The sequence below is a fragment of the Xenopus laevis genome, chromosome 6L (genome assembly GCF_017654675.1).
Source record: "Xenopus laevis strain J_2021 chromosome 6L, Xenopus_laevis_v10.1, whole genome shotgun sequence".
NCBI lineage: Eukaryota > Metazoa > Chordata > Amphibia > Anura > Pipidae > Xenopus > Xenopus laevis.
In genome coordinates this window covers 159124010-159137494 of record NC_054381.1, presented here as the reverse complement: position 1 = coordinate 159137494, position 13485 = coordinate 159124010, and the positions used below count along the sequence as shown (strand labels likewise).

Here is a 13485-nt window from a genome sequence, read left to right as displayed (position 1 = left end):
CCCAGACTAGGGCCCGAACGGTTCCCCCCAGACTAGGGCCCGAACGGTTCCCCCCAGACTAGGGCCCGAACGGTTCCCCCCAGACTAGGGCCCGAACGGTTCCCCCCAGACTAGGGCCCGAACGGTTCCCCCCAGACTAGGGCCCGAACGGTTCCCCCCAGACTAGGGCCCGAACGGTTCCCCCCAGACTAGGGCACCAGAGAGTCTGTCCTGGAAGTACCAACTGGGGAGCAGCTTTGTTTAGTGGCTCTTTAGCTTTGTCATTACACGAGCAATAGGTGGGAATGTGAATAATAATTAGGGATACTCCGAATCCAGGATTTGGCCAGATTTGGGCAAATCTTTGTGCCTGGCCGAACCAAACCCTAATTTGCATATGCAAATTATGCACGGAAACCACAAGACTTTTCGTCACAAAAACAAGCAAATAAAAAAAATGTTCCCACTTTTTCCCTTTTTGCCTCTAATTTGCATATACAGATATTTTGCCTCTAATTTGCATATACAGATAATGATTCAGTTCAGTTTTCAGCCGAATCTTTCACGGTGGATTTGGTGCATCACTAATAATAATTAATCAGCAATGGTGAATGTTTTATCATGGGAAATGATTTGTGAATTTTGGGGTTCTTTCCCATCAAGCCTGAACTTTAACATATTGGGGAGATGGTGCTGGTTCTTGAGCGCTGAGGAGTTTATAATCATTTGTTACAGAAACCAAACCCCAAACATGGGCCGAGTGCCAGAACTGATTTTAAGACTCAGTCCTCAGCTCCTGGTTCCCCCACGTTTTGGACTGGGCCCATGAGCCTTCAATCCAATCTGTGTGACTGATACGTGACAGCTTGTGCCCAACACATTTGGGTGAGTTCCCGGTGTTGTGGGCTGGAGTTCTCTGTTTCATTCCATAAAGGGATACTGTCATTTTTTTTTTCAAAACACATCAGTTAATAGTGCTAATCCAGCAGAATTCTGCACTGAAATTTATTTCTCAAAAGAGAATTTTTTTTATATTTAATGTTGAAATCTGACATGTGGCTAGACATATTGGGGCTTATTTATAAACACTGGGCAAATTTGCACCTGGGCAGTAATCCATTGTAACCAATCAGTGAGAAGCTTTTATCAGTCAGCTGCAAGGAAAACAATGAAAGCAGTCATCTGATTGGTTGCTATGGGTATCTGCCCATGTGCAAATTTGCCCAGTGTTTATAAATGACCCCCATTGTCAGTTTCCCAGGTCCCCCCAGTCATGTGATTTCTGCTCTGATAAACTGAACAATGGGAAGGTAACCAGATAGCAGCTCCCTAACACAATATAACAGCTGCCTGGTAGATCTAAGAACAGCACTCAATAGTAAAATCCAGGTCCCACTGAGACACATTCAGTTACATTGAGTAGGAGAAACTACAGCCTGCCAGAAAGCATTTCTCTCCTAAAGTGCTGGCTCTTTCTGAAATCACATGACCAGGCAAAATGACCTGAGATGCACCTACACACCAATATTACAACTAAATACACTTGCTGGTTCAGGAATGACATTTTATATTGTACAGTGAATTATTTGCAGTGTAAACAGTGTCATTTAGATATAAAAATTACACCATAAAAAATCCTATAAGGACTTCTCTGTCTCTAGCTGAGCAGCCCACCTTTGCTTTCTTCTACCAGTTCAGGGGCTCCATTGCCCCAACATGGGCACTGCCAGGGTCACTTGCAAAGTCTCTGCACAAACATACGCACGGGAAAACCCAAGAACCAAAAGTAAAGAGAGTGCCATTCAAATTGTTATTAAAAGCAGTACAGGTATGGGATCTGTTATCCAGAAACCTGTTACCTAGAAAGCTCCAAATTAGAGCTGCTGAATAAAAAGCTAAATAAGTCAAAAACCACAAATAATAAAAAAATGAAATTAGTCTCAGAATATCCCTCTCTACATGATACTAACAGTTAATGTAAAGCTGAACCCCTTTAAGCAAATAGGAATGGAGTGGTTGGTGTGTAGGGCAGTGTACAGGCTGTGTGTAAGGTTCCTCAGTGAGTGGGAGAAGCTTTCCCAGTCTGTGTGTGTGTATATGTATATATATATGTATATGTGTGTGTGTATATATATATATATAGTACTAGACAGATTGTGTGAGTAGATATTTAGCTGAGCAGCCAACATGTCACATAGTGTTGCCGGAGGCCGTGACAGTTGTAATGGTGCCGGGGAGCACACAGACCTCCTGTTTCTCATTGATGAGAATGTCACATATAATTCATGTCATACACACATACACACAACAATGTCACACTTACACTCTGGATACACACATGTCATATAATACTCGTCTCTGCTCCTGCCTCGGATCTTCTGAGGCCACAGCCGCACGGTCTGACAGATGCAGCATTTCAGTCTGCGTCGCATCTGGACAAACTTACTGTAGCCTTAACCAGCCGGTGATATGTGTGCTTTGTGCTGTGACAGAATGAGGTTTATTTTGCCTTTAAAGCCTGTGTGTGTGGAGTAGAACATGAATACTAATGACACGGACAGTAAAGCAATAATATCCTGGGGAGCCTTTAATGTAAGTCTGGGGCAGCGCCGCTGTGATTGGAAGAGACTCTCCAAATTAATTTGGTTTTTTATATGTTTATTAAATGAAAAGGAGTGGATCTTGCCTCCCGCTTTATCAGATTATTTATCTCATAAACAAAAGAAAGCAGCAGCCGGGGTGTAACGGGCAGTACGTGAGGCGTCAGGAGCAGGTTGTGTAGGTTGTGTGTGACCCCTAGGGTTGTTTGTCACCTGTCTGGTTTTCACCCGAAAGACTGTCAGGTATGTCACAAATCTGTTCAACCCTTGTGTAATTATTCCTACACAGTTTCTCGTTACATAGTTGTTTACATAGTTGGTTACATAGTTGGTTACACAGTTACATAGTTAGTTACGTAGTTAGTTACACAGTTAGTTACACAGTTACATAGTTAGTTACATAGTTAGTTACACAGTTAGTTACACAGTTAGTTACACAGTTAGTTATACAGTTAGTTACACAGTTACAGAATTAGTTACATAATTAGTTACATAATTAGCTATACAGTTACATAATTAGTTACATAGTTAGTTACATAGTTACACAGTTACATAGTTAGTTACTTAGTTACATAGTTAGTTACATCAGGTTGAAAAAAGACAAAGTCCATCAAGTCCAACCCCTCCAAATGAAAACCCAGCCCCATACACACACCCCTCCCTACTGTCACATAAATGATATATACCCATATCTATACTAACTATAGAGTTTAGTATCACAATAGCCTTTGTATTATGTCTGTCCAAGAAATCATCCAAGTCCCTCTTATAGTCATTAACTGAATCATCACCCGGCAGTGCATTCCCCAACCTCACTGTCCTCACTGTGATGAACCCCCTACTCTGTTCCTTTAAATGAAAGTTCCTTTATCCACTGGATAAAAAAAAATGAAACTTTGTGTTTTTTGTAGATTTTGGTACCGTCTAATTCTCCAAGAAAGAGCTGCTAGTAATGAGCCACACGGGCAGCTTTGAACTGACAATGCTTGTGCTTGGGGCCCATCACTGGGCCGATATCTGTCCAAAAATCAGTCCAATCTCAATTGGGGGCAGGTTTGGAAAATACTTTGCACTAGAAACTCATGTTGATGTTGAGCGAATCTAATGAGGCTCCATACGCCCCAATGGATGAGCATGCGCAGCTTCTTAATACAGACAAACTGCAACGACGTTAAGCTAATTTCAATAGAGAAAATGACTTTGTTACATTTCACAGCGACAGGTTTCTGGATAACGGATCCCGTGTCTGACATCACAGCACAGGTTTGGCAACCAGTTGGGCTCATTCCAGACAGAAAAGTGTTTAAAGGCAATTTAAGTAGGGATGCACCGAATCCTTCTGACTGGCCAAACCGAATCTAAAACCCAATTTGCATATGCAAATTAGGGGCGGGGAGGGAATCGCGTGACTTTTTGTCACAAAACAAGGAAGTAAAAAATGTTTTCCCCTTCCCACCCCTAATTTGCATATGCAAATTAGGGTTCCGGTTCAGTTCTGTATTCGGCCGAATCTTTCGTGAAGGATTCGGGATTTCGGCCGATTCCAAAATAGTGGATTAGGTGCATCCCTAAATTTAAGGTCAGAAAGAGTGAATAATAAAGTCTAAATTGAAATTGCTGAGAGTCACTGTATAGATGGACCCAGAGGTGCTGCTTGTGTTCATATGTGTGTGTGTGTGTGTCTGTGTGTGTGTGTCTGTGTGTGTGCGTTAGTGTGCATGAGTGTGTGTGTGCATTAGTGTGTGTGAGTGTGTGTTAGTGTTAATGTGTGTGCAGGGGTTTCGCGGCTATAGTTGTATCAATGAGTGTGAGGTGTGTGTGTAGGGAGGGCAGGGGCATGTGTGAGTGTCATTATTGTGGCAGATAAAGGAGAGGTGCAGAGTCCCAGTGTAGCCATTAAATACAGGTGATTGCCGTAAATACCTGCACTTGTTGCCACAGAAACATGTGGGCAGATTCCAACTGATTCATCTGATCGTTCAGCTCCTCTCTCTGCAGATCTCACAGCGCCACCCACAGGCCACAAGGGAAAGTGCTGTGAGAGATACAATCCCACTGTGAGAGATAACTGGCTGCTCTCTATTCCTTTCCCTTTGTGTCACATACTGGTGTGTGTGTATGAGAGCAGCCTGTATATACTGCAGCAATGCTGCTAAATGGGAGCCTTTCTTATACAATGCCTCATTCTAAGCAACTTTACAATTAGTCTTCATCTATTTTTTTTTTTAAATATCTATTTTCCTCAAAAACTTGATTGTTTGCTGGGAAAACACCTTAATAAATCTGCCCCCTAACCTATCCCCTTAATCTTGATGCGACCTGCTTTATACCACTAAATACAGTCACATGCATATCGACAGTTGTAACTTTAAAGGGGATTGTGCACCTTTAACGGAACGTTTTGTATGTTCTAGAATGGCTAATTCTAAGCAACTTTTCAGTTAGCCTTCATTATTTTTTTAATTATTTGCTGTCGTCCCACTCTTTCCAGCTTTCAAATAGGGGTCACTGACCCCATCTGAAAAAAACAAATGCTCTGTTAGGCTACAAATGTATTGTTATTGCTACTTTTTATTACTCATCTTTCTATTCAGGCCTCTCCTATTCATATTCCAGTCTCTTATTCAAATCAGTGCATGGTTGCTAGGGGAATTTGGACCCTAACAACCAGACTGCTGAACTTGCAAACTGGAGAGCTGCTGAATAAAAAGCTAAATAAGTAAAAAAAAACACAAATAATGAAAAATTAAATCAGAATATCCCTCTCTAAATCATACTAACAGTTAATTTAAAGGCACACAACCCCTTTAATGAGGGAGGGCAGCTTTGCTAGACAATAATTTTGCTTGATATTTCAGCCTCTCCCCATAGTGGCAGCTGGATGGGTGTGGGTGCTATTTGCCGTATTGGTGCCCCTGATGCAGTTGGTCTGATTTAGCCTCCCTTTGCTTCCCAGCAGACTAAGAGCCGTGCGTAATTCACTGGCTGCTGTTTATTTAACAGTCCCCCCGCTATACCTCTCTGTAATTAACTCCTCACTAATAATCACCATAATGAAATCTCTTTTGACTCTTCTTTATTAAATGAAGGGAACTTGCTGAACAATGTGAATTTCCTCTCGTTATTTCTGTTTAATGAGCTCTCCGGTGCTGCTCTCAGGGAGCCGCTGGTTAAACGCTCTTTTGGGGGGCATCTGGCTCCATTTCTATTACCCATAATGCCGCGCTTTCCCCTTTCTATCAGATTAACATTCCAGTCCTGATACAGTAACTAAATGCGCCAATGCAGTGATGTTTCAGTCATTATCTGAGATGAGAACAAATACACATTTAGTTTGGGGGGGGTCTCTGCCATTATTAGCCAGAGGGGTAACTGGACTCTCTATACGGCTATGGCCATTGATTGTGTCTCTCTCTATTATTCATGTAGGTAAGTGTCACTGCTGGGAATAAACACCACAATGGCTTCTGTTCCTATAGATAAAACATGAGAATCATCACGTCACGCAGTATCTCCTCTGTGCCACCCATAGTGCCCCCCATCTGCTGCCGTGGACTGGCCACCTGTAGTGTGACCCTAGCCCAGGGCTTGCACCTCATCCCACCGACTGGCTACACTCATTTGTACTTATTTCTTACTAGGGATCAGGGCCGCTGTTATAATTCACAGGGCCCCCAGACCCACACACACAAGTTATAAAAAGCTATTGGGGACTAGGGCCCCCCTATAAGTTAAAAAAAAAAAAAAGCATTTAGGGCCAGGGCCCCCCATAAAAGTTTTTTTTAAAAAGATTAGTGCCAGAGCCCCCCCTTACAAGTAAAGAAAAATTGGTGCCCCAAAGAACATTTAAAAAAAAAAAAAAAAACGCGCCAGGGCCCCCTTTACATATAAAAAAAAATTGGGGCCCTGAAGAATATTTTTTAAAAGAACATTGATGGCAGGGGCCTATAGAGTATTAAATAATACATTGGTGGCCAGGGGATTAAACAAATATAAAAATACACACATTGGTGTTCAGTAGAATTGAACTCGCTGCTTTTGGACTTCAACTTTGTCTGTTTTCGTGACTTCGGGTCTTTTCGGTGCTTCGAGACTTCATAACTTTCGGCACGTGGTGATTGGGCAACCACAGCATTTACACTGGTAGCCAACACATGTGTTTAGCCTACTGTGCTTGTTCTGTCCCGTGGAACCTGGGAATTGGTTTGAAGGGATTGTTCACCTTTAAATTAACTGTCAGTATGATGTAGAGAGTGATATTCTGAGACAATTTGTAATTGGTTTTCATTTTTTATTATTTGTGCTTTTTGAGTTATTTAGCTTTTTATTCAGCAGCTCTCCAGTTTGTAAGTTCAGCAGTCTGGTTGCTAAGGTCCAAATTCCCCTAGCAACCATGCAGTGATTTGAATAAGAGACTGGAATATGAATAGGAGAGGCCTGAATAGAAAGATGAATAATAAAAAGTAACAATAACAATATATTTGTAGCCTTACAGAGCATTTGGGGGTTTTTTTAAGATGGGGTCAGTGACCCCCATTTGAAAACTGGAAAGAGTCAGAAGACAAAGGCAAATAATTAAAGAACTATAAACAAAAAATAATGAAGTTGTTTAGAATCAGCCATTGTATAACATACTAAAAGTGAACCAGCCCTTTAAAGCACTAATTCATTGCCGGGCAGGGACACTTTTAAAATTCACAGGACCTCGTACTGCTAAATTAGTGGGACAGTAATTATCAACCTGGTGCCGTGGGCAGAGGATCCTGCTGACAAGGGGAATGGGACCCTGATTGGAAAAAAATGCCTACATACCTACAGCCACGACCCCTCATCCACCACAGCCACGACCCCTCATCCACCACAGCCACGACCCCTCATCCTCCACAGCCACGACCCCTCATCCACCACAGCCACGACCCCTCACCCACCACAGCCACATCCCTAATGCACAACAGCCACGACCCCTCACACACCGCAGCCACGACCCCTCACACACCGCAGCCACGACCCCTCATCCACCACAGCCACTCCCCATTATACAAAAAACCTCCCATGTCCCGCCCAGCCCTGCCCACTCGCCAGTATATTTTATCCCCTTCACTACCCGCAAGTCACTTTTTTTTGCCCCTCAGTAATACTCCCTGATGGTGTTGGTGCTGTGTGTGAATAGGAAATGAGTGGGAAGCACAATGGGAGGCTTTGGATAATACATGGGATGGGGCAGCTGTCTGTAAGGGATAAACATGCAGATAAGTGTGACTTGTGGGGCCCAGTCACGTAATTAAGATTATGTGGGTTTTTACTTCTGTCCTTGCCCTGGTGCCACAGAGAAACCCAAAAGGGAATCTGCAGGTAACTAGTGACGCTGATATGAAGCCTATAATTGGGAAGTGACCCTCAGATTATAGTATTTTATTTATACTCCTTTCTTCTTCTTATTCACCCCAACATTCTAGTGCCTTATACTGACTGGGCTTGTCTAGCACCGGAGTCATTATAATAAACTTCATTTGGTACTATTCTAATTGTTACTCTTCTTGTTTCACAGCCATTCCACTCAGCAAGAAACCAATAACACTATCACTTCCAGCACCAAATCCATTCGCCAACTGTCCGAGTTTGTTCGGGGGTCGTCTCGGGTGAGTGAAACAAACCGTTTTTCTAATTTTCTCTTGTATTGCTTGTCAGCACACAATTCTCTGTTTGGAACATGTTCTTTTATAGCAGAACTATGCTCAGTGCAGTGGATTACACATATTGGCAACATTTTATAATGTGCACCTATTCACAGAAAGAAAACCATGGGGCTGTTCCTGCTGAATTGTGCTTAGTACAGGGAATACCTATGCTGCCATAGTTTTATGGGATCTCTCTGTACAGACTATGAGCAAATTTAGGGGCTGTTCCTGCTGAATTGTGCTTAGTACAGGGAATACCTATGCTGCCATAGTTTTATGTAATCTCTCTGTACAGACTATGAGCAAACTTAGGGGGCTGTTCCTGCTGAATTGTGCTTAGTACAGGGAATACCTATGTTGCCATAGTTTTATGGGATCTCTCTGTACAGACTATGAGCAAACCTAGGAGACTGTTCCTGCTGAATTGTGCTTAGTACAGAGGAATACCTATGCTGCCATAGTTTTATGGGATCTCTCTGTACAGACTATGAGCAAACTTAGGGGACTGTTCCTGCTGAATTGTGCTTAGTACAGGGGAATACCTATGCTGTCATAGTTTTATGGGATCTCTCTGTACAGACTATGAGCAAACTTAGGGGGCTGTTCCTGCTGAATTGTGCTTAGTACAGGGAATACCTATGCTGCCATAGTTTTATGGGATCTCTCTGTACAGACTATGAGCAAACTTAGTGACTGTTCCTGCTGAATTGTGCTTAGTACAGGGAATACCTATGCTGCCATAGTTTTATGGGATCTCTCTGTACAGACTATGAGCAAACTTAGGGACTGTTCCTGCTGAATTGTGCTTAGTACAGGGAATACCTATGCTGCCATAGTTTTATGGGATCTCTCTGTACAGACTATGAGCAAACTTAGGGACTGTTCCTGCTGAATTGTGCTTAGTACAGGGAATACCTATGCTGCCATAGTTTTATGGGATCTCTCTGTACAGACTATGAGCAAACTTAGGGACTGTTCCTGCTGAATTGTGCTTAGTACAGGGAATACCTATGCTGCCATAGTTTTATGGGATCTCTCTGTACAGACTATGAGCAAACTTAGGGACTGTTCCTGCTGAATTTCCACCAAGCCATACACTCATGTTGTTGTTGTTATTATTATTAACATGTATTTATATAGCGCCGACATGTTTCACAGCGCTGTAGTGTAATAATGTGTCTCACTGCTGGAATGTGACTTTATTCTTCCTGCACAAACATATAAAGACTCAGTGGAAATAAATCACTTTCTTTTTATGTGTTTCTCTCCCTAAACAAACGGCGACTGATACCTGCAGTTGAATGTAGAAATGAGAGTTGTTAATAGTAATCCTGCAAATCTGTCCATGTATTAAGCTTGTCTCTATTTATTTACTACTAATAAGGAGATGAATGTACTTTTTGCAGCTTATAGACAGGCTGAAATCATTCATATGTAATAACACTATGGTGTCTGTCTGTTCTGCAGCAGGATCGTCTTCAGCTTGATAGAATAAAAAGCCAGTTATCCGATATCATCCAGCGCTACGGAGTCGTGCAGAAGGTACGGGTGAACTTCCCCTTGATGCTACACTGGTTATGTCCTGTACTGTCCTCTGATTTCATGGAGATCATTAATCAGGAAGAACCTGCATAAAAAATACAGGCTGCAGGCTGAGTTATACAGGGAACTCTTGAGTATCACTCATGTATTATAAGGGATAATGTACCCCCTACTGTAAATGATAAGGATATTAGAAGTCACTGAGGGGTTGTTCTGTGACCATATAAAGGCACAAGGCTGCAGGCTGAGTTATACAGGGAACTCTGAGTATCACTCATGTATTATAAGGGATAATGTACCCCCTACTGTAAATGATAAGGATATTAGAAGTCACTGAGGGGTTGTTCTATGACCATATAAAGACACAAGGCTGCAGGCTGAGTTATACAGGGAACTCTGAGCATCACTCATGTATTATAAGGGATAATGTACCCCCTACTGTAAATGATAAGGATATTAGAAGTCACCGAGGGGTTGTTCTGTGACCATATAAAGGCACAAGGCTGCAGGCTGAGTTATACAGGGAACTCTTGAGTATCACTCATGTATTATAAGGGATAATGTACCCCCTACTGTAAATGATAAGGATATTAGAAGTCACTGAGGGGTTGTTCTGTGACCATATAAAGGCACAAGGCTGCAGGCTGAGTTATACAGGGAACTCTGAGTATCACTCATGTATTATAAGGGATAATGTACCCCCTACTGTAAATGATAAGGATATTAGAAGTCACTGAGGGGTTGTTCTATGACCATATAAAGACACAAGGCTGCAGGCTGAGTTATACAGGGAACTCTGAGCATCACTCATGTATTATAAGGGATAATGTACCCCCTACTGTAAATGATAAGGATATTAGAAGTCACCGAGGGGTTGTTCTGTGACCATATAAAGGCACAAGGCTGCAGGCTGAGTTATACAGGGAACTCTTGAGTATCACTCATGTATTATAAGGGATAATGTACCCCCTACTGTAAATGATAAGGATATTAGAAGTCACTGAGGGGTTGTTCTGTGACCATATAAAGGCACAAGGCTGCAGGCTGAGTTATACAGGGAACTCTGAGTATCACTCATGTATTATAAGGGATAATGTACCCCCTACTGTAAATGATAAGGATATTAGAAGTCACTGAGGGGTTGTTCTATGACCATATAAAGACACAAGGCTGCAGGCTGAGTTATACAGGGAACTCTGAGCATCACTCATGTATTATAAGGGATAATGTACCCCCTACTGTAAATGATAAGGATATTAGAAGTCACCGAGGGGTTGTTCTGTGACCATATAAAGGCACAAGGCTGCAGGCTGAGTTATACAGGGAACTCTGAGTATCACTCATGTATTATAAGGGATAATGTACCCCCTACTGTAAATGATAAGGATATTAGAAGTCACTGAGGGGTTGTTCTGTGACCATATAAAGGCACAAGGCTGCAGGCTGAGTTATACAGGGAACTCTGAGTATCACTCATGTATTATAAGGGATAATGTACCCCCTACTGTAAATGATAAGGATATTAGAAGTCACTGAGGGGTTGTTCTGTGACCATATAAAGGCACAAGGCTGCAGGCTGAGTTATACAGGGAACTCTGTGTATCACTCATGTATTATAAGGGATAATGTACCCCCTACTGTAAATGATAAGGATATTAGAAGTCACTGAGGGGTTGTTCTGTGACCATATAAAGGCACAAGGCTACAGGCTGAGTTATACAGGGAACTAATCACTTATTCAGTATTGATATTTATGTTATGATCCAGACTGCAGGTTGGACAATAGGTTTTATTTAAATCTGTACTGAAGGGATTTTTGTTCTCCCAGTAAGTTGGTCACTGGGGTTACTGGTAGAGATGATGGATGTTGCATGAGTAAATAGTAAATAGCAATATGCAAATAAATAAAGCTCTCGGGTCAGATTCATTTAACCAGCATGTTCCACTGATTCCTTATAAAAAGCGCTAGTATTAAATGGGATGGATTGTGCTTTTTATGGACTTATATTGATTCTTATTTATTCTGACAGGCGAGATGCTTTGTAACTTGTATAGTTGCGCAGGGTTAATGTGCCATATTCCATCCATTTAATATGTTCAAAATATCAATTTACATAGAATTTATACTGCTTTTTTTTTTTTCATCCTTTAATCTGCATTTGTGTAACATGGCTGGAGTTGCCCAAACACACGGGATAAGTAAAATAGAAATATATATATATATATATATATATATATATATATATATATATATATATATATATATATATATATATATATATATATATATATATATATATATATATATATATATATATATATATATATATATATATAAAGTTTCTTGGAAATCTGTTTCTGCTATATTCCAATGGAATATAAATGTAATGTTTGTCTCTTCTCCCTCTTTCCCATCCGCAGAAAATTGCAGACAAGTCCAAATCGCTGCTGAGTGCCGAGCAGAAGAATATAAAGCAGGTAAAAACCTATTTTAATATATATATATATATATATATATATATATATATATATATATATATATATATATATATATTATATATAACAAACAAGGGAAAGTTGTGCTCACCACTAATTTTTAAAACCATTAGGTTGGGGTGCAATGAGGCTGTGACCACAAAATACATATAGACAAATACAAGAGTCCTCTGCACTCAACCCATTATCAATATATTTAAGACAGCGACATTTTGTGCTACTGCTACTAAAAAATGCCTTACCCTTTAAACAAAACAGGGAGTGTTTGTCCATATATTGCAATATATTTAAGCTGAACAACTACGTCAAAGTCATCCCATATCTGGCCAGTCCTACGCTCAATTTTCATCTGATTCATTAAGAATTCTATTGCTTCATTATACATTTTACAAAGGGACTAAGTTTTACCTGCAAATTACTTGCTGCTTTCAAAGTAAAACTCCCAAACTTTTAATGTGTGTCTCTAAAAGTGGGCCGGGCTCATGGATACACTTTTGTACAGACAAGGCCACTTTTATTAAAGGTTTTAATACAGTTTTAGAGTTGACTTTAAAGGGATTCTGACTTGGTTTTTATGATGTCGTTTTTATTTCTAAATTACACTGCAAATAATTCACTGTACAATATAAAATTTTCATTCCTGAACCAACAAGTGTATTTAGTTGTAATATTGGTGTGTAGGTGCATCTCAGCTCATTTTGCCTGGTCATGTGATTTCAGAAAGAGCCTGCACTTTAGGATGGAACTACTTTCTGGCAGGCTGTTGTTTCTCCTACTCAATGGAACTGAATGTGTCTCAGTGGGACATGGGTTTTTACTATTGAGTGTTGTTCTTAAATCTCCCAGGCAGCTGTTATCTTGTGTTAGGGAGCTGTTATCTGGTTACCTTCCCATTGGCTGCTGGGGGAGGGGATATCAATCCAACTTGCAGTAAAGAGTGACTGGTGTTTATCAGAGCACAAGTCACATGACTGGGGACAGCTGGGAAACTGACAATATGTCTAGCCCCATGTCAGATTTCAAAATTAAATCTAAAAAAAAATCAGTTTGCTCTTTTGAGAAATGCAGTATTCTGCTGGAGCAGCACTATTAAAGGAAAACTATACCCCCAAAATGAATACTAAAGCAACAGATAGTTTATATAATATGTCATTCAATTTGATATAATCTTACCAAACTGGAATATATAT

At 40.8% G+C, this 13485-nt stretch overlaps 1 protein-coding gene across 4 annotated transcripts in view; it reads left to right on the top strand.

The window, feature by feature from the left end:
• Positions 1–13485, top strand: part of tsnare1.L (t-SNARE domain containing 1 L homeolog) — a 227984-nt gene that overhangs the window by 119696 nt on the left and 94803 nt on the right. For 3 of the 4 annotated variants that reach the window (XM_041566666.1, XM_041566665.1, XM_041566663.1), the window contains 3 exons: positions 8128–8218; positions 9725–9799; positions 12221–12277. In XM_041566666.1, the coding sequence (XP_041422600.1) occupies positions 8128–8218; positions 9725–9799; positions 12221–12277 (223 nt within the window). The remainder of the gene's footprint in view (positions 1–8127; positions 8219–9724; positions 9800–12220; positions 12278–13485) is intronic. The other variant, XM_041566664.1, reaches the window with a different exon arrangement.